Source organism: Spermophilus citellus, assembly GCF_964194105.1.
Source record: "Spermophilus citellus genome assembly, chromosome: 4".
Lineage (NCBI taxonomy): Eukaryota > Metazoa > Chordata > Mammalia > Rodentia > Sciuridae > Spermophilus > Spermophilus citellus.
In genome coordinates this window covers 33,744,061-33,771,411 of record NC_138185.1, presented here as the reverse complement: position 1 = coordinate 33,771,411, position 27,351 = coordinate 33,744,061, and the positions used below count along the sequence as shown (strand labels likewise).

At 37.2% G+C, this 27,351-nt stretch overlaps 1 protein-coding gene across 6 annotated transcripts in view; it reads right to left on the bottom strand.

Moving 5' to 3' along the window:
* Positions 1 to 27,351, bottom strand: part of PLCB1 (phospholipase C beta 1) — a 718,158-nt gene that overhangs the window by 678,059 nt on the left and 12,748 nt on the right. For all 6 annotated transcript variants that reach the window (XM_081292670.1, XM_081292671.1, XM_081292672.1 and 3 more), the window contains exon 2: positions 19,334 to 19,411. In XM_081292670.1, coding sequence (XP_081148796.1) covers positions 19,334 to 19,411 — 78 coding nt within the window. The remainder of the gene's footprint in view (positions 1 to 19,333; positions 19,412 to 27,351) is intronic.

The following is a 27,351-nucleotide window of genomic DNA, read 5'->3' as shown; positions in this document are numbered from 1 at the left end:
AAGCCCCCACCACCATCACCACCATTTTTCGTTTTTTGTATAAAGCCACAGACTAAGGATCACTAAATGTAGCTATGCCCATTTCTCAGCCTGTTTCCCCAATTTTTAAATTTTCTTCTCCTAAGAAGTTCAAAGCAATGATTGTCTTTTTTTCCCATCCGGAACTTTAAATCTAAAAATTTAGATATCATTTAAAATAATTCCGCAAATGACATTTTTTTCCTACCCCAATGTTTCCACTTACATTTTGAATGAAGCTGATTCATTTCAAAGATATACTTCTAAGTGCTTCCCTCGTTTTACTTCCATTTTTTAAATAGAGTTTATTATGTATTTTGTAAACATCCATGTGTAGCTCCTTTCAACATTGCAATAAATATTTGCCATTCTTTCCCAGAGTCAATAAGATTTTCTATTTGTCCTTACAACAAATAAAATAACTTATTAATTTAAATAGGCATGTCTAGATGGAGTTAATACAACAGTGTCAGAGCATAATACTGGCACTCAAAACTATGTGGAATGGTTGGTGCATAATCCCAGGAACTCGGTAGAACACTGACATTGACCAGTGGAGAAACCGAGTCAGTGTCCTCTAACTGATTGACTCAAGCCATCTTGATTGAAACCCCAATGCCATTCTCTTAACATAAGATGTCTTGCTGAAAGCAGCCAGAAGCACAAAAGAAATCAGACATGGGACTTGTTTTCACAAAGGTAAATCAATATTCAATCTCATACTCCAGAACCATCTGGACCACCCTGTCCAAAGGGTTAGTTTGAGTACAAACTATGTCCTTCCACTCAGCCTTCCATTCTTAAGGTTCATTGGTCAGAGGCAATTTAGACACAGGTCACATGAATCACATGTTGTCTTAGTTCAGGCTCTATGATCTATGACCAGAGGTCCTGGGAATCTGGGTGGACACACTCACTCGTAGGTTGTCCTCCAATCACAGAACATATCTGTAACTTGTGAGTATTTCTGCGATTGTAGATACTGACATTTCTTTGAGATCCTGGTTTTTCAATTAAATTAAATATAAAAAGATATAGAGCTAGGTGCTCATGCCTGTAATCCCAGAGGGTCAGGAGGCTGAGGCAGGAGAATTGCAAGTTTGAGGTCAGCTTTAGCAACCTAGTGAGGCCCTAAGCAACTTAGTGAGAACATGAATTAGAAATATCTGAATAACTGTCATAGTTCAACAGGGCATGCGGCGACAGGAAGGAAGGCTGTTATCTGGTGGGTGAACATTAGGCTGGGGAGCCACTGAGGTTGAAAAGTTCAGTTTATTGCCATCTCTTCACTTTGTGCTGTGTTGAGTTAGTTGTTCTTTTGTAAGGTACCCCATGTAAGATCAGAGACTCTGAAATCTACCTCCCTGTCATAGTTCAAATCCACACAATATGTATTCAAATTTATTAAGACTTTTTACTAAAATCAGCCAGCACCCATGGAACATTTACACCGTGTGCTCTGTTGAGTGTTTTGAATGTGTTATCTCATTTAATCCTCACAAGAATTCTATGAAGTATATTTGTTATTTCCACTGTGCAGAAGAGAAACCTGGAGTACAGGCTGGTTAAATTTTGTCCCCAGAGACACACTGTGCTTGATCCAGGTTTTAAACCCAGGGAGGTGGATTTCAGAGTCTCTGATCTCACATGGGGTACCTTACAAAAGAACAATTACGGGAGGTCGTGAACTAACTCGAAGCAGCACAAAGTGAAGAGGTGGCAATAAACTGAACTCTTCAACCTCAGTGGCTCCCCAGCCCAATGTACATCCACCAGATAACAGCCTTCCTTCCCCTCACCGCATGCCCTGTGGGCTCCGTTAGATATAAATACGCTGACACCTGCATCTTCCCAGAGCACACTCAGCTTAAAAAAAAGATGAGCTCAGAGTAAGGACTGTTCCCTTCCCATGCCTCATTGACAAAAACCTACTGAATTCGCCCTCAGTCAAACGCATGTGTTTCTCATCCCAGAAAAATGCATGTTGTAGACCCAGGATAGAAGAAGAGGTCTGCAATGATTTCCATCTCTCTGCTATGGAAAATTCCCCGTGATAATTTTTTCAACAGTGGAGAATCCTGAGGTTTACTACCTACTTGCTCCGTGTTCTTGCAGATTTAGAGTTATTTCCATGTTCCCAGCACAGGATCCAAATATATATATATAAAGTTAAAAAGACTTCCAGTCACTAAAAAATCACTAAAAGAGAGGAGAATAAAAGTACAACCAAGCAAGAGATTAGTGACAACTACTACAGTTTGGCTCTTTAATGCCCCCAAAGGCCCACATGTTAAAGGCTTGGTCCCTGGCTTGGCGGTCCCTAGTGGGGGTTCTTTAGGTCATTATGGGTGTCATCAATGGATAAAGCCCAATCCCTTCTTCTTTCTCGGTTGTTTCTTGTTTCTCGAAGTCATGCAGTGATGGGTTTTTTTTCTGTCAAATGCTCCAATCATTGCCATCTGGCCCCTCCACCAGAGGCCTAAAAACAATGGGTTCACCTGGTCATGGACTGGAACCTCTCAAACTCTGAACCAAAATAACTTTTTTCTCTAAGTTGATTGTCTCTAGTGTTTGTTATAGTGACAGAAAGCTGGCCAAGCCCATAAACAGGAAACCTCAAAGAGATGTCTCTCTTGTCACAATTGTCCCCAACACACCTCATTCCTCAGTGACTCCGAAAAAACAAACAAACAAACAAACTGGTTTTAACAGCTGTTCCTTGGAGGATCCCATCTGAACACTGGGTCAGGAGGTAAATTTACCTCCCCATGACCTCAAAGGTACTTTTTCCTTTCAGAACATCAATTGAGAACATCTAAATCCAAGGTATAGAGAAACACCCTACCTCAGAGAAGTTCAAGCACTCTAATGTTGGTATATACAATTAGCACAATTTCCTGGATGGGGTGTCACATTGCCTCAATATTTCTGAAAGATGAGGAAGCTGTTAATCAGTTTTGCTCCAGGAAACACTCCACTAGCAGAGAGAGAATCTTCTATTAATTTTAGAGAAAAAAAAATTGTTTTGTGCATTTGATTGTAAAACTAGCTATAAATGATTCCCCTTTGAAGATCCAGACTATTTGCAATGTAACTCTGCAGGGCTTGTCATTTATAGGAGAGGTCTATGTCCTTACTTGATGCATGATTTCATTTGGCATATAATATATGGCAGAGACATCAGTATGGCAATTCTGTTTCTTGGGCCTTTCTGCTTCTACTCCCTTGTAACTCTGCCAGTATCCCACAAGAACAAGCTGGCCTAGCCTTTTGGAGCAGAAGAGACCACATGGACCAGGTACAAGCCAATCAGCCAGCCCTGCTACTGAAGCCTCAGACTTGAGACCGAAGTGTGATCAGCAGAACCACATGTCTATGCCACACAGAATTGCCGAAGCCAGGGGAGCTGAGAGCAGAAAATGATCCACCAGAGTCTATGCCAGATCATCAACCCATGGAAAAACAATCTGAGCTAGGTGCGGTGGTGCACACCTGTAATCCCAGCAGCTGGAGAGGTTGAGACAAGAGGATCTCCAGTTCAAAGCCAGCCTCAGCAACTTAGTGAGGCTCTAAGCAACTCAGTAAGACCCTGACTCTAGATAAAAATACAAAATGGGGCTGGGGTTATGGTTCAGTGGTCCAGTGCTGCCGAGTTCAATCCCCAGTATAAAAAAAAAAAAAAAAAAAAAAAAAAAAAAAAAAGGTGATCTGAATACATAGCTGTTGTATTAGGACTACATACCAAAAGTTGATGGATTATCTTCATTCTATAAATAACTGCATTGGGAAATTAAGAGGGAAAAGATAAAATCAAAATCTGTCTTAACAGATAAGAAATAACCAACTTCATCACTAATAATAGCTCCTGAACTAAATCATTAGTATAAGAGAAATTACTTTTTGGAGGTTTTTGTTTTTGTTTTTGTTTTTAATGACAATGTGCCACAGTGGAGTCTTGGTTGGAACTTAAGGGATGTACATTTTAATTTGAACTCTTATGAGTAAACTGGCTGATTGTGGTAGGCTCCACTTCTTGACCCTCAATGCTAACAGAGAAAATGAAGGGATTGGATGTACTAAATTCTAAAGCCTAGTCCAATTCTCTGCTGACAGATTTTATGTCATTTTTATCTGAAACATTACCAATTTTTGGCCACATTGCTAAGCAGAAAAAAAAATACATTTATCCCTCTAATGAACAGTGACAGAGAAGTTGCAATACGCCAAGCAAATTGTGAGAGTACAGTAGTGAAGAGGAAATGTGCATCTGTCCCCTTGATGCACTGGAGTGCGTGTACAAGCTCACGAGAGCCAACTGTACCTTCTTGACCCAAGTCCATGCTCAGTCACAAAGAACAGGTATCATGAAATCAGACACAGCAGGGGTATTTACACCATGGAAATCAGCTAATGCCACAAATCATTTACCCTCATAGGAAAATCACTTCTTAAACACTGACCAGAACAATATTGGACTCCACTCTCATTAACAGTCTTAACAGGGGAGCTAGATGTTATAAAAATATGTAAAAATAATTGATTACAACTGCAAAAATTATAGCTAAGCAATGAAGGGGGTAATTTAGCAGGAAATACAGTATGTATATTCCAAGCAGAGGGAAATTAATGTGAAGACTTCAAGCAGAAAAGAATGTACCACATCTGGGGAAACAGAAGAGGACTAATGTAGTTTGTGTGATCATAGCATGAAAGGAAGGGCCCAAGAGATTGATGGAGGGTAGAGAAGATGTTAAGGAAGACTTCCAGGGTCCAGAACTGGACAACTCAGAGGAAGGTAGTACCTAGTACAGCAGCAGGACCAGGTCAGGCATGAAGGTAGGAAAGGCAGGGTACCAATCATGGAAATGCTTGGTTTCAATTATGTCAGGGACAGGATACTGGATGATAATGTGAAACCGGAATATAAGTCAAGAAATGAGAATATATAAAATCCTGATGCAAGGTCAAGCACCAAGAGAGCTAAAAAGGGTCAATATGTTTCAAAATGTGAAAGTCACTGGTGGGTTTAGGAAAAGGAGTTTGGAGAAGGGACAGGAACAGAATCCAGGTTGATATGAATTGAGGAGCAGGTGAAAAGGAGAACATAAGCAAGTCTTTCCAGAAGTTTGCTGAGAATGAAGACGATAAAAAGGAAAGCAAGCATAAGGGTCCAGAGAGAGTGTAGGGTTTCTATTTAATATACAAGTGGCACGTCATGTTAAATATTGATGGTACACATCTGGCTATAGGAAATACTGTTAACACAAATAATAGGAAAAGAAATAAATGCTAGTGTAAAATAACAGAAAAACTAGGGTCCAGGACCAAAGAGGTAGAAATGGGCTGGGGAAAAAAAATACAGTTGCAAACAAGGGACTAAGCAGTTGCTGTGCCTCTGGGACAGATAGCAGGAAGTAGGTGGGGATGCCCTACAGTGCTTTCCCTCTTCTACAGGAAGTAGAAGTTCACACAAATTGCCAAGAGTGGGGCAGTGGAGATTTATCAGGGAGGTTTTAACAAATGATCAATGGTAAGAGAGACCACTGGCTTTGGACAGATCAAGCTTTCTACCACTTAGTGAACCCTAGCTTTAGACAAGCTGCACAGCCTTTCAAATTCATTTGACAAACATTGATTGAGCAACTACTGTATACTAGCAGCATACCAGAAATGCAAAATGAATTGGGTAATGTTCCTGTATTTAAGGACTCCATCCTCTATTGCGCAAGTAAAAGCAGTTTGACAAAATAAACACAATGAGTTAATGTCTACCTTAGTAAAAGAAAGCCAGAGGTATTCCTAGACACAGACAACAGCACTTCATTCTACACTGTCAGGGTTCAAAAGAGCCTTCCAGGGAAAGAATTACCCTACCTACCCATAGCCTCATTTTCCTTGATGCAAAATGGAAAAAAAACAACCAAATGATGCATCAATAAAATATTTCACATTGAGCACACTGGCACAAGGTCTGCAACACAACAGTTTACCAATAAATTCTACTTTCCTTCCCTACAAATCTTCCTGGTACAATCTAGACAGAATATTTGGTTCATATACAAAATTGCCAAAGCCTTATATTATTTGTGCAATTTTCTCCATGATTTTCAAGAAATAGCCTTCCCTTGTGGTAATTAGAAGTTGATAAAATTATCATGGATAGCTAAAGCTCAAATTAGAAAAAATATATAAGACAGCAATGTCTGAGGCAAGAAATTGTAGTCACTGAGTATATAAATTGTTCATAAATATTATCCCCTCTTTTATTTGTCTTTCATGTTCATGGGGCAGATGTAGCTGAATCCTTCATATATGAGTCCCTGTCTTCCTTCAAATAAATGAATGTCCAGCATATCAGTTTGCAATCTTTAAATTGACAAACAGCTCATCTTAAACTGGCTTAGAAAATGAAGGGATTGATTAGCTTATGGAATTAAAATGGAAAATCTGGCATCTCACATGATGTAACCAACTACTGGGTTCGTCACTCGTGCTCTGATTTAAATATGGTTGGCATGTGTCCCCCAAAATTTCATATGCTAGAAGCTGGGACTCTAGTGTTGCAATGTGGAAGTAATTAGACCTTTAAGAGGAGGGGCCTAAGGCAAATTAATTGATATACTAATGGCATCAACCTCAGAAGGGATTGGTATAATTCTAGCAGGAGGGGGTGAGTTTTCATGAAAACTTTTATAATATAAGGATACCCCATGCACTTGGCCTCTTCTGCATGCTGTCAGTTTAATAATCATGTTGCAATGCAACCAGGTGTGTTCCCCACCAGGACACTGGTGCCACAATTCTTGGATCCACCAGCCACCAGAATTGTTGAAGGTCAAATAAATCCCTTTAATTTATATAGTACCCAGCCTCAGGTATCTTGCCACAGAAACACAAAACAGACTAAGGCAACTGGTATGTCTTCTGCAGGGTTAGCTTCCCTCTTCTGCTCCCAAAGTAGTGTCTGAGCTACACCAGCATATTCTTCCACAAAACAAAATAACAAAATAACAAAAGCAGGTCCAGATATCACATACTTGTAGACCAGAATCCCACAAAAGACAGAATGGTTCTTTCTCCATCAGTTCAAGAAAACTTTTTAGTGCAAGGAAACTGCACTGACTCTGAAGAGTTATTCCCAATCCAAACTATGCAGAATTTTCCACCATGATGGAAGTGTATAACTATAACTGTCCATAGATGGCTTTAAAGCACTGAAAACATGACTAGTATGAGTAAGAAACTGAGTTTTTAATTGTATTTTATCTTAATCAAAGTGAACATGTAAAAAGCCACATGTCTTCATGATATGGTACAGACAGCACAGCTCTATGCTGAGGGAAGGGGTAGCCACTTTGGTTGGCTATACCAGACAATACTCACTTCCTTGGGCTAGGGTTGAAATTAATCCCCTTTGTTCCACTAAATGAAGGCACTCTGCTTGGTATCCCAGAGCCCACTATTCTTATTTCCCTTAGATTAATGGTCCAATTCAACTTGAATTCTTTTGAAAGGAGTTATATTTATAAATCTTGCCTTAGTACAACTGCACGTGAAAGTCACTTTGGAATAATAGCCTTTTACAGTGGAGAGGGACCTCAGGGCTCCTATACTTCAGATCCATATTTCACAGAGAAGAAGAGGGCTTGGAGCATCAATTGCTTATGTCACTTAAGAACAGGACCTGGATACTCAAACCTTCAACCATTTTTTTTCCACTACAAAATTCAGTTCCTTCTGCCATAGTACTCCAATAGGTACACTGTGACAGAATTAACTACATTTCACATGAAGCTTTGTAATCATTAGTTTACTGAAGCTTCCAGTACAGAATATTATCACAGAAGCCTTAAATTTACCCCCAAGCATCTAAGTTGGTCATATAAATTAGGTAGGGTAGCTTGGTGAGGAATGTGGTAGATTTGGTACCAAACTCTGTCTAAAGCAGGCAGCTGCTGCTCTACTCCAATTAAATGTGGCCATGGTGAGTATGATGCTGTGGGTTGGCATGCCTTCTGCTAAGGCATTTCTTAAACTGATAAGAAATGACATGATGTGGCGACTTAAAATAACATCTGGCTTTGTATTCAGAAATAAAAGTTAAGATATAAAATGAAATAATTTTGTGAGTAGTGTATGTGTGTGTGTGTGCGCACACATGCGCTCACACATATGCTAGGGACTGAACTAAGGACATCATTTTTTCTGTTTGTTTGGGGTTTTTGTTTGTTTGTTTTGTTTTTGAAATCTCGATTTACAAATTAAATCACCAGGTTTTTAAATGCCGAAAACTCATGTTTATGTGTTTAAGGTATTATGCAAACTAAGCAAGATCTGTTTATGAACAGGTCCAGCCTCTAGTTTGCACCCTGGGTATAGATGTACGAAATCTGGTTCATTGAAAATTAAAGCCCCCGGAGTAGCCAGCACTGGTGGTGCCATGTGTTCTCACACATGCAAACTGATAGCTTCCAACTGCAACTATGTCTGAGGGTTTTCTCAGAACCTGGGCCTCACTTGCCTGGAACCCTCTGAGCCACCAAGAGAAGCTGGCAGAAGAGCTGAAGCAATACTCCTGAGAGAGCTGCCTTTAGTCACTGACTAAAGAGAACTGATGGAACTCCCTGCACTGTCTACCAAGATTGTCAGCAGGATGGAGCTTCCTTTGTCTACTCACCTGATAACTCATCCTGCACTGACTGCCTTCCCTTGACTCTCTCACTTCCCCACTGCCCTTTCCATGTTTCCTGAGGTCATCTCCTGAATAAGTCACTTGAGCTTGGGGCGTCAGCTGCTGGAAGAATTCAACCTACAAACACCAAAAATTGTTTTGGTGCTTTGTTTTAATTTTTTTTTCTGTCTAGTTATAAACTACGTCATGACTCAAATTAATGCAAAAGTCACAACCTATCTAAGGTCACATCTACTCTGGATTCTAATACCTCAATATTCATAATATAGCCCTGGAACTGCAGTCCTCTTGCATAATGAAGCCATGCAAGAGGAACAAATGTTCATCTAAAAATAGAATCCATTATGTATAGCAGCACAGTCATTAGCTTCTCAGTATAGCAACTAGTTCTGCCCCATAAAACTTTTCAGTGAAGCATTCATTCACACAGGTGCATGGATTGTCATGATGCAACATGGTTTACAGACAGAGTCCCTAAGAAAGGAGGGAGTTTGGGCACAAAAGCAGGGAGAAATCTCATGTGAAATCATTCTCATCAAAATCCACACTCCATACAAAAGACATAGTGAAAACCAAACACTGTAATGAAAGAAATGTGCTTTCACTTTTATCAAATGCATGATGTAGAGGTTACTAAAGAACAAGCTTCCTATCACACCTGCAAATTATCATTCTCCCTCGTTGGGTACCTGGGTCAATAAGGGAAGGGTTTCTACAAACTGATAAGAAATGACATGATGTGGCGATTTAAGATAACATCTGGCTTTGTATTCATAAATAAAAGTTAAGATATAAAATGAAATAATTTTGTAAGTAGTGTATGTGTGTGGGGGGGTGTGTGTGTGTGCGCGCTCACACATGTGCTAGGGACTGAAATAAGGACCTCAAGCATGCCAAAAGTATGTGCTCTACCATTGAACTACATCCTTAGACCTTTAAGGTTATTATTAATTCCATATTCCCTTATTCAAACATGTAGCTAATTCAATTAATTAATTATGGAATTTAAACAGTGCCTTGATCTAATAGAATCTAGAAAAATAAAACATAAAGGTTCACAAACAGGACATTAATGCTGAGGACATGTTTAGTAAAGACAGAACAAATGGCTAATACCTGGAGCATTCAGGGAATGGGAAAGCAAATGAATTTTAATGAACTGAATATAACCGAAAAATCTATTTTGATTCACTCTTGGATATTGAGAAACATTCTAAAAAAATTCTAGTAATTTCCTGCCTTATTATGTACAATATAGGGAATATTATGTAATCATTGTCAAATAATTCAGAATCTAGCAGAGCCTGTGAGTACTCATATGGAGGATTACTTCAGCAGGAAAATAGGCTATACCCTGGACAGGAAAGGCAGAGTGTGCACATCCGCTCAGGAAGTTTACTGAATTAATGAGAACCCCTTCTGCACACAGTTTGCCTCATCCAGGCAAATGTATTATGCCTACTGAGGTTTCTTGCTTTTTTTTGAACAAATTTAAGGGGAAAAAAATCCTACAGGTAAACAAAATTACACAATAATCAGATTTTTAAGTAAGAGCCAGGCCATACAGTCAGGCTACCTGCTTTGATTCTGCTCCTGACTCTGCCACTAACCAACAACAGGACTTAGGGTCAGAATATGACCTCTGTGTGCACTTCAACTTATTCACTTTATAATTATAGTGTTGTCATTCGGAGGCTTATGAAAATGATTTAATAGTATGTATGCATTACAGGATAGTTATGTATATTATAGTATATTGTGTTCATAAATAATATTTATGTATATTATTATACACACTATATGTTTATGAATAGATGTGCACTATAAAAGTATACATATAGCATATATAGATTGCATATACACTATAAATATATACTCTACATACCAAATTTCTATACTATTTAGATATATATACCCCAAAAATGTATATACACTGAACAAATATGTATTAATGATGCTTGGCATGCAGAAAACAATATCTGTGTTTGCTATTATTGGTACTAATGATAATGACAATGACAATAATAATAGTGAAAAAGTATGTGCAAACTGAACTAGCAAATGTCAAATCCTCCCTGGATTTGAGAAACTTACTTATACGTAAGAACTGACTTCCCAATAATTTACTTAAATCAGGGTTTGCCTTTTTGCCTTTTTAAATCATTTAAATAAAATTAACAATGATAAAATACAAAAACTAGAATGAAATAATGAAGTATATTATTTGAGTCTTTGTGTGTGTGTGGGGGGGGGAAGCTTACATAACTCAACTATTGATCTAAACTTTGTTTTACCAAAAGGCAAAAAGAGGTTTATCTTCTGATTCAACATAGAAAGAGCTCCATATGACCCTATCAGGAGGATCAAACAATCTTGAATTGGCAAGAAAATAAACCCAAGAGCAACTAAATTAGCATACTCTATCTACAACATCTGTAATTCCAACAAGAGAGAAAAACTTCATGTCACTCCCACTTATCTGGTAATTCTGTTCACTATAAAGGACAATGGATTTTCCCTGTGGCAAGAAACAAAACTTCTAAACAATGCATAGATGAATTCCCTATTCTTCCAATTCAATGTTTCATACCATTTTTTGTATCAAAAATTACTAACTGAGGAATAGAGACTTTCTCCTAGCAATCTGACCCACATCTGTTTAAACTATGCTCAAAATCACTAAATGTTTAATTTTTAAGGATCTAATCAGTGTGAATGAGAAAGAGCTACCTGATGCCAATGTAATAATACTGTTATAATAATAACTGTAATAATACTGAAACAGTTATCTTATGAAAAGAAGGCACAGACAACCATGGTGGCATTTAATTCTTGTGAATAATATCATTTTCTTCTATCAAAATTCTTTAAACATCTTAAAGCTTGTTCCTTAAGATGTTTCAAGTTCCCCATGGTCTAAGAAACTTTCACCTATGATGGAGAATTTATTAGCAAATTATTCTCAGAGGAAAAGTCTTTTAAGCAATAAATCCCTTCTTTTGCCTTCCCTGGCTCTGTTCCCAAAACATTATGAAATACATAAATAAACATCTTGTTTGCCCAAACAGATCTAAGCTTCAGTGCTGTGGATCAAAAGACCACAAGAGTCTAAACAGAAAACAGGTCAGTGTTGCCTTGAAGAAGAAGAAAAAAAAAAGCAATAGAAATGTATACATAAATAAACAATCAGTTGGTTTTCAAAACAGTACATTTGTGGTCCTTAAGAATTAATTATGGACAACTGTTTAGTTGGAGACTAATTATTTGTTATACAAAAGCCAGCAGAGAGGAAGGAGAGTTTAGAAGGTAGTGTGCATGATGCTAGGCACTTCATGTTTTATATTCAACCTTCACAACAACTCTAAGACAGCAATACCTGTCTTACAGATGCAGAAACTGAGGCTTAGAGTGTCCAGGAGATTTGCCGAAGATGACTCATTAAGTAGACAGCAAACCCAGAACCCAAACCCACATCTGCTACAACAACTTCAAAGCTTGTTTTCGTGACCAGATTCAGGCTTTCCAAATTAAAACTGTTTTAGGAAAACCAGTCCTGGCTTTGGACAAAGTATTCACCTAATATGTTCCAGTGCTTTTTACCCAAGGAATTCCCTTACATCCCTAATCAGGAAATATCTGTATTAAGTTGTTAGGCATTATGTATCCACATTAAGAAGTTCCTGCACAAGGATTCTAGTAAAAGAAGTTTATTTTGGAGGTGGTTTTCAGACACGTTAGTAGTGAGGAAGTGATACAGGAAGGGAAGGATAACATACAGGGTAATTCATCAAGCCAGTTACCATTAGGGGTAACGGGCTTCACTCCACAGGCATGCTCTGTGCAATGCCATAAAACACACACTTCTGAGTTGCACCACCTCTTGGTCTGTTCGAGTGTTAATTGCCAGAAAGTTCTGAGCAGCTACATAGAAGGCAAAGTGAGCTCTAGTGGCCAAAAGAGCAAAAGAATACAGGAGCCGCTGGCCACTGGTATCCAGCTAGTGTCCTGTGCAGCAGTAAGGTCGAGGGCACAGACATGATACTGTGCCTCTTCTAGTTATTGATACTGCTAATAATAGCAAAGGAAATGCAGGGAAGGTGAAGGAAAGGACTTCATCCATTGATGCTGCTGGGTAATCAGCAAAGACAGGTGCTCCAGGCCAAAGAACAATTGCAGCCCTCACAAAGCAATCTTCACATGAATTTTGCAGCTTTCCAAGGTAATTTCAGTTACTGTTTCAGCCTTTGGGAATAGCTAACAAATAAAAATAAATAAACTTCATCTTCTTCGTTTATAACTACATCATTATGCCTTCAAGCTCTCAGTCAACCCTAGAGTCCCCTATTCCATTTGTCTCACACAAGAAAGACAAAAACTGATGTTTCCGGAATATAGTAGACAAGGGGATCCTAAAGAGGAAGCTCCTCTGCTAAATGACCATTCATAAAATGTGTGCTCAGTAGTTCTTAATGGAGGCCAGAGTATTTTTTTAATAGGAAATCACTAGCTCTTCTTGTAGAGGTTCATGACACATCTGACACATCGTACAAAATATTTTTTGAACTCTGGACTCATGCTAAGAAATGTCACTGTGGCTTAGGTAAATATTTAACTTTTAAACTTGTTTTTGAACTCTGTATAGGAATTTAAGGTTAAGAGAAAGTGATCTATAGTTGCTGTTTTTAGAAACTTAATCATAGCTCTGTACAAGAATCCCAAATGGTGTCTCAGGCAAAATCATAAAGCAGAACAGGACAGGCAGATGGAGCAGATGGTAGAGCCAATCCCTCCTGTCCTGTGTCCCTAGAAATGACTAAATACACAGGTATAAATTTATGTCTTTAATCTAGGATCATGGGTAAACAATAATGTTTGCACTCGTTGAACCAGAAAGTATAAAAGGCAGGAGATAAATAGGAATGAAGTAGAAAATGACAATGCAGAAGTCTGCAGGCACTGAAATGCATGAAAGACTCTAAGGCCATCAAACCGAGTGGTGGAGGTGCCCACACTAGGAACCACGTGGGAACACTGACTCAGATGGATCTTGCCACTGCAGACCTCACCTCCCCCACGCTTCACACTCTAAGCCAGGAAGAAAGCCACAAGAAAGGGGGTGCTAGCTGGGCATGGTGGTCATGCTTGTAATCCCATCAACTCAGAAGGCTGAGGCAGTAGGATTGCAAATTACAGACCAGACTTAGACACTTAGTGAGACCCTGTCTTGAGATAAAACAAGAAAAGGAACTCCGCAGCAGAGAGCCCTGGGGTTGGATCTCGAGTAGTAAAAAGAAAAGAATGTGTGGGACATGCTATGGGTGGCTATCGCAGCTGGCCACAACTGAAAAGTATAGGAAGCACCAACCCACAGAATTAATAATCTGAAGAAATTAGAGAACTCTACCTCCCACCAAAATATATTACACATAGATTAAAAACCAAGATTAAGGGCTGGGAATGTAGCTCAGTGATTGGATCCCTAGCACCACAGAAAACTAAACCAGACAAACCTAGACTAATAATGAGGACAGTGACACGTATGATGAGTAGAAAAACAGGAAAGGAACACTAAAATATGACTGCATTAGGTTTAAGGCTCTGAGCCATCTTTTGTCATGCATGAATCTGAAGTTAAGAAATTCAAGACAAGCCACAGACAGGAAGAAGTTTGCAACATTTACAACAGTTACAGAATTAACACTTAGAATGCAAAGAGAACTACCATCACAAGGACAGAAGGTATAAGCAGGCAATCTATGTAAGAAGGAACAGAAACAGCCAGCCAAAACATGCAAGAAAATATACATTGTTGACTAGCAAATGGGGCTGTAGCAGATTAAAACAAAGAGATATAATTGTTGTATCAGATTGGCAAAATTCAGAATGTTTCCTAGCAGTACTAGTGAGATTTAAGAAAACTGTTTCTCTCATATTAAGACAGGGGGGTTATACAATGCACAGCACAGCCAATAGCTAGAATTTTGGATATGTATAGACTTCAATCAGCAATTGCACTTCTAAGCATCTCCCTTAGGGATCCCCTGGACCATATACTCAGAAAGATGTAGACAAGGCTATCACTCTCTATTATACTATTGCTTTCTATGGCTCCATATTAGAAATAAACATCAAAGGTCCACCATTTTTATTAGTAAATAAAAGTTAGCAATCTATTCTTTAGGATACAATAGAGTAATGTAAAAGAATGAGGCAAATACACATATGAAAATTTCTATAAGAAATACTGAGAAGTAAAAAGCAAGTTGTGGAATAGTAAAAATAACAGGATGAAAGTTGGATTAAAAGTGAAAGCAGGAGCTGGGGTTGTGGCTCAGCAGTAGAGGGCTTGCTTAGGCTTAGCACGCGTGAGGCCCTGCATTCGATCTTCAGCACCACATAAAAATAAGTAAATAAAATAAAGGTATTGTGTTCAACTACAACTAAAAAATACATATTTTTAAAAAAAGTGAATGCAGGGGCTGGAGTTGTAGCTCAGCGGTAGAGCACTTGCCTCGTATGTGTGAGGCACTGCATTCGATTCCCAGCACCACGTGTAAGTAAGCAAATAAAATAAAGGTCCATCAACAACTAAAAAATATTTATTTAAAAAAAGTGAATATAAACAAAACAGAATGAAACATTTCCATACTTATGCTTGCACAGATTCATTAAAAGGAGACCCAAACAAGCATGGTGGTGCATGGCTATAATCCTAGCAATTCTGGAAGCTGAGGTAGGAGGATCACAAGCCTCAGCAACTTGTCTCAAAATAAAAAATAAAATAAAAGGGCTAGGGATGTAGCTCAGTGGTAGAGAACTCTGGGTTCAATCCCCAGTTCCCCCCCCCAAAAAAAAAAGATAAAATAAAAGTTAAAAAAAAATTAAATAATGAAACCCAGGAAGAAACCAAGAAGTCATTACCAGTAGACTTCAGAAAAAGGACTAGGATTGGGGTTCACCATGGTGTGGCTTGAGAATATTTAGACTGCTTTATACTTTCTCTCCAAACAACAAGAACAAAAAGATATCTTTATATTATCTGCAAAATTAAAAATCTATAACAAAGAAAGTAGTAAGAATCCTTCATTGAAAATGTGTGTTTTTCATTTTAAAATTTATTATGAATTTCTCCTCCCTTCCCCTGAGCTCCTGTTTTATGGATACAAGGAAGCATTTACCAAACTACAGTGAACTTCTGATCTGAACTAGTAGCAACTTGTTTTATTTTTACACCAACCTTGGCGTACAAGCAGGGCATCGAGTTGCAAGGAGAAGGTTTAGTACCTTCCTTGGCCTACAGAAAGGTGTTAGCTCTTTCACATTGACCCTCTTTTCTGCTTCAGTCTTTCCTTCAAAACTCTGCTGCAGAATCTTGTTGATCACATACTTCTCATGGCTGACACTTCCTGATATGGTTACTGGTACCCATATGGCATATATCCAAAACAAAAAAAAAGTCATATCCTAATTCAGCACTTCACTACTCCAGCTAGACAGGAGCCCCTTCTCACCCATGACTTAGAAATAAACTTATCCTCTTCACATAAATCTACATTTACACTAGAAAAACCACTGTGCTCAAAATAGTTATATTCAGAAGGCTGCATTTGCTAATTTTATTCAATAAGATTTTACAGAACCAACCATAAACAGGAAGAATTGTCAAAATAAGTCCAGAGCTGGTTAAAAAGTATGAACATTTCTTCCTAAAAATGATTTTCATATTTATCTGTTTCCACCAACCCCCCAAATCCTGTCACTGTTTCACTGAAACCCATTTCAGTTACCTAAAAATGACTTGCCAGCTCTGGTTTTTAATTCTGAAATCTTTCATCTGTGCTGTCTTCTTTGGCACCTATCATTTCGAGGATGACGCATCAAAGGAAGGGCTAGGGAAGGCAACATGTCACTGTCTATGGAGGAAAAGCCAAAAGCTTAGAATGGGGGGAGCTCAGGTAAGAGGTACAATGTAGCCATAAGCAGAGAAGGACAGGAGTTGACAGTACAAATGGCAGTTTTTTTTTTTTCCAAAGCTAGAAAAAGAAAGCTCTCTTTAATAACACTCTTTAGCAAGAACTTCTTAAAGACACTCAAATCACTTGTAAGCACGCAGGCTTAGGTGATTGCTAATCAAAATGCTCTGGTATAAGCATCATGAACCACAGAGGGAATATGTTACAAAAAAAGGTCAAAAGAGGAAGTCAAAAGAGGCATATTATAATAAATAGCAATGAAAGGTCCCCAACCAATGGAAAACGAGTGTGCAACATCAAAGGCCAAACAAAAGCATCATATTTTTTTTTTCTGAGATAGGATCACTATAATAACATGAAATAGATTCTTAAGAATACTTGCCAGAAAAAATATATATATCATAATGAAAATACTCCTCTAAGTCACATCATGATTGAACAATTCCACCAAGAACCATCAGATGGTTTTATGCAAAAATGCTGACTACAAGCTTGATGTGTCAAAGTTCCGTTGTGTGCACCATTTCTTCTAATTTACGTTTGCTAGAACACATTCCTATAACAGTCCATATCCTAAGAGTGAATGTATCTCTTGTCCTGGTTCTGGGACTAGGCATAAAGCCAGAAAGAAAATGACAAACTTGAAAGCATATTAAGTTTGTTTTTCTTACATCTCCTCATTTTTTAGATTCTAAGATATATAATCATTGACCAAAAAGTAAACCTCTGAACTGAAAAATGACTGAGTAATGAATTTGGAATCTAAAAAGGAAAAGGGAAATGTACCATCTCTATCTAGAACTATAAGATTAATATTCATGAAAAGAGATAAAAGGAATTGCTACCCACATTACTTGTTTCAATTGGTCAAATACATAACTAGGACCAAGAGAAAAAGGCTGGTGTAAAAAAACTAAAAGAAAGTTTCCCATATTTGAAAATAAGCATGGGTCAAAATATCAGGTTCATGGAACAATAGAAGTGCATCAAAGAACCTTTGGTCCTAAGCCCTTTCTCTTCAGCAAAGAAATATTTATGATTGGCCTTCAAGGGATGCTTAACTGAGTCTCCATGAATTATTTAAAAATCCCAAATTATCTTCTCTTGCTTTTATAGAAGCTTGATTTACAAGTTGAAAAATCAAACTGACAGTTTGGTCTCTTGTACAAATACCCAACCTTAAGAAAAGCTCTAGGCATTATAAATATATCTTTCAGGAATATAGCTCCAACAGCTCTAAAAATAGCGTTTGGAAGAGAAAAAAAAAAAACTCTTTCAAGCCATTGTTTTATACATAACAGCAGGAAACCAAACATAATGTCTAAGCCAAAGTGATTAACATACCCAGTAATAAACGTGAACATTAAATATGAAATCTTACTCAGACATAATTTTTGACATGAGCATAGTCTATGGTTCAGTCCCACATCTGTGGCCACAGATGGTTGCAGGATGCACATACAGTATTTAGAAAATAACTCTAGGACCACAAGGCTGAAATCTGCCTTTGGGGTAATATGTAAATGGGCCCATTCAGGACTAGCCCCTGGGACCAGACATTACTTTCCTGTACCCTAAAACCTTTCCCCCAAGGCCCACACTGCCCTGCACAATTGCCAATGCACAGGGCCATTCCAAGTCACTGCTCAAAGATGTAACTGACATTGCCCCAAAGGTGGAAGGTGAGAGGGATAATTCCAGGAACTCTGGATACCAGAGATCTAATGAGGAGATTTGAAAGAGTTAACATTTTGGACGCTATTCTCCAGTAATCCTAGGTCTCCCAGATAGCCTAAGGTATTCTATTCCTATTCTATTGGTTTCAAAATGTATTTAGCACTTCAAAGGCACTCTAACCCATCTCTCCAAATCTCAGTACTCAGAGGACGAAAATATTCTGTATTTGGTGCCTCTTAGGTTCAAGGGTAGAATTATGCCAATAACTTTTGAAATAATAACCACTTTCTATGAATATTCTCATCTAAATGCCTGTTAAGCCTCAAATAAATCTTATGATCTTCAGACATTCTACTTTTTAATAATTCAGTATGGATCATCAATTGGTTTCATAATAAATGAGATATTAAATTCCTGGTATTGTGGGCAAAAAGCTAATTTGGGAAGACTTCTGAAACCTGAAGGGAAAAGTTAGAGGACTCTTATCCTTGATTTTCTAACATGAGTAAATTATCAAGGCCAAATTCCTGTTGATGCTGGAAGAATTCTTAATGAACAACACGGGGGAGAAGAAAGGAAAAGGAAAAGTCAAGGCTATGGTCATTGGGTCAAAAGTGATTTTCTCATCATTTCTCTTCATTCTTTATGGGCAAGGACTTCAACCAGCAACACTGCCTAATTATGTTCTACACCAAATCCAGTTCATAATTTGCATATTCTTGTCCTAATAAATAATATAAACAAACCTGAAAATTACCAATTATTTGGGGTTTTAACAAATCTAATGATTCAAATCAGTATTCTTGAAAAGTCCTAAGACATTTGACCTCAACTGTTCTTTGAAAGCAGAATCTATAAACAAATTCCTAAGAGGCACCTGTGAACTGGATATACTTACATAATTCAATTAAATAGATATTTTGCAAAGTAGTAATAATGGGAAAAATTATGAAAGACATATCTCATTTCTTACCTTATTTTGATCTGTCCAGTAAAAGAAAAATCCCTGAGGGTCAGTCCTCAAAATAATTGGAGTAACAATAGTGGAGTCCTAAAAATATAAGAAAAAAACATGTATGTCAACATACATTACCATGGAAAGTCCCATTCAGGAGTTACTGAAGAAAGACTAACTGATAAGAGATACTTCAAGGTCACCAATTATTAAGAAAATTTTGAAAAAAAAATGAGGCATGGCATTTTTATAATTTCATAGAATTATTAACCTTGTAATCAAGATCCTTTACCAATAATCAGAATATTTGTAAATAACTTATAAAGGAAAAGTCCAGTGATACATTTATTGATTAAGACAAGTTTTTAAAGGCATTGACATGTTTTCTATTAAAAAGCTATATTTAGTTTTCCACATAATTTTAACACTAACCATCATTACCTATTTCATATGAATATAGTTAATTAAAATCTATGCTTGAGGATAATATTTTAAATTACATTTGCTCCATAAAATGATTTTTAATTGTACTAAAGAGAATAAGCGTAGCAGTTGGGCATTGCTGTTTCCAAGGTAACAGTAAATAAGGCCATCTTCTACATATTTGGAAAGATACACACAAAATTGCTGCAAATTTAAATTTCACATGCTAAAACATCACAGACAAATAGTCTCCTGAATTTAATGCATGCATATTATAGAGCAAAAATTGCATGCATTGTGATTACAATATCAAACATTTCTAAAATATGTGTTCTTTTCTTCTGGCAATTTTCAGAAAGACATACCATCTGCACAAGAAAATGCGTGTCACAAGATACAGTCTTTTCTGCTGAAATACTCAGGCCTTTGCAGGAATTGTACTTTTTAAATAGATATAAATTGCCAGTTTTTGCAATTTTTCATGAATATCATAACTATATAGTATGCCATAGCCTTTATGTGATCAAAAGAACTTGCAATGAAAATTGGGACTTGGAGAGATAATCTTGGAATGTGAGATTTTCTTTTTTTTTTCTGATTAGTAAAGCAGTACTCATGGCTTTTTATCTACTTATTAAGTTTTTTTAATGAAGTTTCTCTCAATACTGGGCATCAAGTGCTTTACACATGATAGATACTCTACCACTGAGCCATCTTCCCAATGCTTTTAAAATTTTTATTTTGAGATAGGGTCTTGCTGACCTGCCCAAGTTCACCTTGAACATATGATCCTGTCTCAGCCTTCCAAGAAGCAGAGAGTACAGATGTGAGTCACCATGCCCAGTCTATTAAGTTTTATTCTAAGAACTCAGCTTTGCAGCCTATCTGCTTGGGTTGAAATTTTTGCCTGTCCTTTCTTGGTACCTCAATTTACATAACTAAAAATAAGAGACAATAATTACCTACCAAAAAGTACAGCATGAAATTTAAACAGGATTATTTGGGGTAAAGCATCTGGACAACTGCCTTCCATATAAAGATGTTCATTATTATGATATTTGATTATATGTAAAAACAGATGCATTAAAATATAAAAGTTTCTCTTGATATACTTTTTATGGTAAAACATATTTAATGTAAAATTTATCAGCTTTAGCGCACAGTCCAATAGCATTAAGAACATTGAAAGCACATTCCATTTTATGTGTACATCATGTTTCATTTATCCCTTCCTCTGTCAATGCACATTTGCACTGTTTCCACCTTTTGGCAATTGTAAACAATGCTGCTAAGAACATAGGTGTGCAAATATCTCTTTCAGTTATTCTCAGTATCTATCCAAAAGTGGAACTGCTGGATCCTATGGAACTTTTATGTTTAATAATTCGAGGAACTGCCATCCTGTTTTATCCTGATATTCTTAACATGCAGTTTGAAAAATATCTTTTATGAGAACTGTTCTGTTAGGATTCAGCACAATTATGCTAGGGTTTTTAATTTTCAAGATCACTTTTAAATGTCAAGAAAAAAAGACATTTGGAAACAAATCTGATATTCTAATGAAAGGGTAATTTAAAGATTATTTTAGGCTTCTTCCATGATATTGCATGCAAAACAGTTCACAGCAATATTTCCAATAAATTGCAGCAATATTTTTGGTCCTGTTTCATCACTTACTCTTCTACAGGTGGGCAAAATAAGAGCTCTGGCAGGCTGCACACATATCTACTTCTAGATCAACTGGAATGAACCCATAGGTGTAACTTGTCATTTTCAGATCAGTTCTTTTTCTTACCAGAGCTTCTGACAGGATTCTAATCAAAATCCTAGCAATTCATTGCTAGGATCCCAGACAACCAAATATTTAAGTAAGCACAGCAAAACTGCTCAAATTTAGATCTTGGAACACTGTATGGGGCTGCCTCATTTGTTTCAGATACTGCTATTTCTAGCTTATTCCTTCTCTTCCTTCCAAATCAGAGCTCCTTTGTTCAATATTTTCATGACCCCACTCTTCAGGCCACAGTTCCTCTGTTAAATGATCATTTATCTGGGCTCCCTGCCTGCTTCCTCCATAATCACCTCTAACATTCCAAGATCAGCTGGAACTTGGCATTCTTGCCATGCAAGGCAGGATTTGACCCAGAAATACACAAATCTCCATTTTCAATTCCACCTACTTTTCTTCCTACTTCCCACATAGCTGCAATAATCTATATTTTCCCCATACCAAAGCAGCCACTCAACCAAGATCTCAAAGTACTTTACATTGTCAGAACTTATGCTCAGGTATAACCTTTGAAATACAAATTCAGCCTTCATTCCCAAGGGAACTACAGATGGAAAAGACTCTTGAAGTAACTTACCACAGAAGGATGAACTCAACCCTCAGAGGGTCTATGTTTTATTTATTTTTTATCACCATTAATATTAATGAGAGGTGTATTCCACAAGATGGCCATTTTAAAATCTTCAGATGAATCAGATTTCCTGAGCTGTTATTAAAGCAGGTTGATGGGCCCTTTCTCCATCTTCCATTTGCTATATTTTGGATGGAATCTGAGTGTCTGCACTTCTAATAAGCTAAAGTAATGCTAGTGGTCCAGGGACCATACTTTGAGAACCATTGATGTAGGCCTACGGTGGGTGAAACTTTGGGTCTGAACTATGAAAATGTAAATATTCAAGGATCTATTAGCTTGAAATGTAGGTAAATGAGTATCTTTTAAGTACACTGTCTCTCAGAATTGAACTCCTTTTTGCCTATTTAAAGCTGTATGGTATTTTTCCAATCAACGTCTGCCTTAGAAAAAGAATAGAATAAACACACCTGTCTTAAGTTAGTAATAGTGGATGATGTACAGTAATTTTATGCTTACTATTTTTTGTCTGAAAGGAACTAATTTACCATCCCTATCATCAATAGCAAAGACTCATATAATGATAAGAAGCTACTATTTACAATCTTCAAAAAGTCTTCAGGCCCATAAAGGACAGTCAAGAAACAAAGTAAAGGAATTTCTGAATTTCATACTTTTTAAGTTATTGATTTGATCTATTCACATATTTTAAAATAGTATTCTTATATTCCTGTAATAGCTCCTACATGATTACAATTATTCTTCAAAAGTACTATTAATTTTAAATTGTAATTTATGCAAGATATCACCTCTATGTTAAAACATAAGGGTGACTACAGTGCTGTCCTAGAATTTTGTGGAAAAAAATCTTTATAAAAAGTTTAAATTTTATTTTTTATTACTAATCTATTCAAGTTTCCCATTTTATCCAGTTAATAAAGGTTTTTCTTTTTATAAGCAGAGAGAGAGAGAGAGAGAGAGAGAGAGAGAGAGAGAGAGAAAGAAAAAAGAAACAAAGTAAACAATTTCCACAAAACCTTTAAAAATGACAAACATTTCAGCAAGAAAAATATTCATCAGGATCACATTAACATTACCAAAGCCTATAACTCTTTATTATAATAAAAATGTTCTTATCAATTAACTGATATAAATCAATGATAAATCCTAAAGAAACTGAGAAAAACTACCAAAGGCATTAGTGACCCAAACTTCCTCCTAATACCAGCATACATTTTTTTGTTTTTTACAAAAATCCCTGATAGAATAACAATGGACCCATCCTTAACATTTGTTCTAGGTTAGTCACTGTGGTATGACCTTCCCATGGATTTTCTTTCTTTCCCATATTTTTTATTGGTGCATTATAGTTGTACATAATGTTGGGATCTGTTTTTACGTATTCACACATGTACACAATATAATAGTGTGATTTAGCTGATATTGTGTACAACCCCAAGAATGGGAAGTTACACTCCATGTATGTGTAATATGTCAAAAGACTGTCTACTGTCATGTATATCTAAAAAGAACAGATAAAACAAAATTAAAAAAAAAAAAGAAAAAAGAATACACCCTGAAAGTACTTTGGATTCTGTCTGTGCGGAACAGTATAAATTCCATGAAGTCAATTGAAGAAAGAAGACTACCTTACCATCTCTACTGCTATTTACTGCAACTCCATGAATTACAATAAACTCCATTTATTTATTTATATATAAACTTGGCTGATATCATTCCCCAGTATTTCCCCTTTCCCTTCCCTCCATGCTCCCCTGGTCCCTTTACTCTACTCTACTATCTTCCAATGTTCATGAGAATCCCCCCAATTTTCTTTTCCTTTTCCCTCTCTACAGCCCCATGGATTTTCTCCTCTGGTACAGTCATGTGTCACCTAACAATCTGGTCAGCAATGGACCTTGTATATTATGTAGGTCCTGTAAGATTATAATGAAGCTGGAAAAGTCTTATTCCTTAGTATTTTTACTGTACCTGTCTAATGTTTAGGTGTGTCTAGACCCAAAAAATACTTGCCCTGTGTTACAGTTGTCTATACTATTCATTATAGTAACATGCTGTACTGGTTTGTAGCCTAGGAACAAATGGCTGCATCATGTGGCCAACTATATACTAAGCTATACTGTCTAGGTTTGTGTAATACACCCTATGATGTTCTCACAACAACAAAATTTCTAAGGACACATTTCTCAAAATAATGGATCCCCACCATTAAATACATGACTGTACATATAATAACTGAAGAGGTAGTTCTTATAAGTCACATTTTACATATTAATAGACCAAGGTTTGGGCTAAATAACTTGCTGAGGGAAACCTAGCTAAGCTACAATGGAAAGCAAACCTACAAATACATGCACTCTACCAATTCATCTCAACATATTGTCATTATTGCCACACTAAGGAGTCTTTATAGATATATTTATTTTCCTGGTCCTCCCTCATGAAATTTTAATATTACAGATATCCTAAATATCTGTTTATATGTTGCGTGTATATCTGGGCTTTATTTAAAAAAAGTGAGAAGATACGTTTGTCCCCCAAGAACCATTTTCTTGGCCCCTGTTATGATTTGGATGTGAGGTGTCCCCCAAAAGCTGACGAGTGAGACAATGCAAGAAAATTCAGAGGAGAAATGATTGGGTTGTAGCCTTAACTTAATCAGTGACTTAATCCCTGATGGGATTAATTGAGTGGTATCTGGAGGCAGGTGGGATGTGGCTGAAGTAGATAGGGAATTGGGATTATGACTTTGGGGTGTATATTTGTATCTGGCAAATGGAGACCCTCTCTCTCTTTATGCTTTCTGATCAGCATGAGAGCTGCTTCTCCCTGCTATTCACTTCCACTATGATGTTCTGCTTTACCCTGAGCCCCGAGGAATGAAGCCAGCCTTCTATGGACTAAGACCTCAAAACCATGAGCCCTCAAATAACTTTTCCTCCTTTAAAAATATTCTAGTCAGACCTTTTAGTCACAGCAGCAAAAAAGCTAACATTCCCTATTCCCACTGGGAATACAGTCTCCAATGCAAAATCCATGTGACAAGGGGCTGGGGATGTGGCTCAAGCGGTAGCACGCTCGCCTGGTGTGCGTGCGGCCCGGGTTCGATCCTCAGCACCACATACCAACAAAGATGTTGTGTCCGCCGAGAACTAAGAAAAAATAAATATTAAAATTTTCTCTCTCTCTCTCTCTCTCTCTCTCTCTCTCTCTCTCTCTCCCTCTCTCTCACTCTCTCTTTAAAAAAAAAAAAATCCATGTGACAACCCTGGAGCTATTGAGCACTTGATTTGTGGCTTCTGGAACTAAGATGTGTTGAAAGAGTTCAAAGAATGAGAATGAAAGGAAGAATTTAAAACACCTCATTAATAATTTTTTATACTTTTTGCACATTAAAACATACACATTATTAAATAGAATAAATTATTAAAATTCATTCCACCTGTTTCTTTCTTACTGGTTTAAGTGGCTACTAGAAAATATTTTTATATCATATATAAATCAAGCCAGTGCCCCACACATGCCTGACAAGCACTCTACCACTGAGCCACAGCTTCAGCCCCTAGAAACTTTAAAAGTGTCCTATGTGGCTTGCCTGATATTTCTATAAGGCAGTATACCTCCTTGCTGAAGACTCACCTTAACAGAGAAATCTTTCTCACTAAACAAACTTAGTTCTCCTCAGACAATTCCAACTAGATAGCTTTTTTCCTCCTCGTGTATACAGCTATCATCTAATTTTTAACATCTAAATGTTACAAAATAAATCTAGTTACTTTAAGTTTCAATTCTTCAACATCTAATAACAGTTATTATGTTACTGCCATCTGAGACACACTCTACCAGGCAGAGGAATGCTAAGAATTGAATTGTTCACCTCCTCCCCCACTGAATCACATGTCCAGGTGTTATAACTTCAAAGTGTGACTGTACTAATTTGAAGATAAAGTGTTATGGTTTGGATATGAGGCATCCCCAAAAGCTCCTGTGTTTCCACAGGAATATTTAAAGGTTAAATTATTGAATCCTTGATTTTATTTTTATTTTCTTGGTGAAACCCATACATTGATTAGTTTAGAAGCACATGTGTCTATGTGTTCTCTTGTAATCATATAAAGACACAAGAATCACTGTAAAGTCAGAACTGTGGTCAAGGTTGGCCAAGAGTCCTCTGACAGTGGCACTAAGGAATACGCTGTGGGTTTTGGACTGATTCTCAGATCACTCTTACTTGGAATGGACAGACTATGTGGTAACTGTAGGCAGGTGGGGCTCAGCAAGGAGGAGGTGAGTCACTGGGATGTATCTTAGAAGGGTACTCCTGAGACCTCTGAAACTCTAATGAACTAAAATAAAGAAGAGGGACAAGTCAGCCATCTACAAAGCGAGAAGCCTGGAACAGATGCTTCCTTCATGGGTCTCAGAAGAAAGTAACCCTGCTGACACCTTGATCTTGGACTCTGGACTCCAGAACTATGGGAAAATAAATTCCTATCATTCGAGCCACCCAGTCTGTTATGGCAGTCCTAATAAAATACAAAATATAGCCCTAGACCTCAAATCTAATGTCAAGGATCAGTCCCGGACCCACAGTGCACTCCTTAGCACCACTGTCAAAGGTCTGTTGACCAAGGTCAACCACAATTCTGAATTCCCAGCAATGTTTATGTGTTTATACTATTACAAGAGAACTTACATAAATAGACATGTGTTTCTCAGCTAATCAATATTACAGATTTAACAAGAAAATAAAAATCTTGGGATTGCCCAAAATTTATATTAGGAAGCATTAAGGAAAATATGGCAATAGATACACCAGAGGAAAATGCTATGTAAGGAAGAAGTCTAAGGGTAACTGAATATCAAAGTGGATGTCCATCAAACATAAGCCATAAGGCACTGACTATGAAATAACAGTACAATGAGGACTGTCTTAGATATTAGAGTGCTAAGTTAGGATCAGCGAAGTGAAATTTCCATATGCATCAACATTGATGAGTATTTTCCTCTAGGGGTATGTCTAGTCTGAAATTTCCTAAAATAAAGCAGAGGACGCAAGAAATTCCAGAGTAGAGGATGTAAAACATTGGAAAGAAGTATGATTAAGATTGTGGAATGTGATGGACATTATTATCCAAAGTACCTGTATAAAGCACGAATTGGGGTGAATATACTTTGTATACAACCAGAGGCATGAAAAAATTGTGCTTTATATGTATAATAAGAATCGTA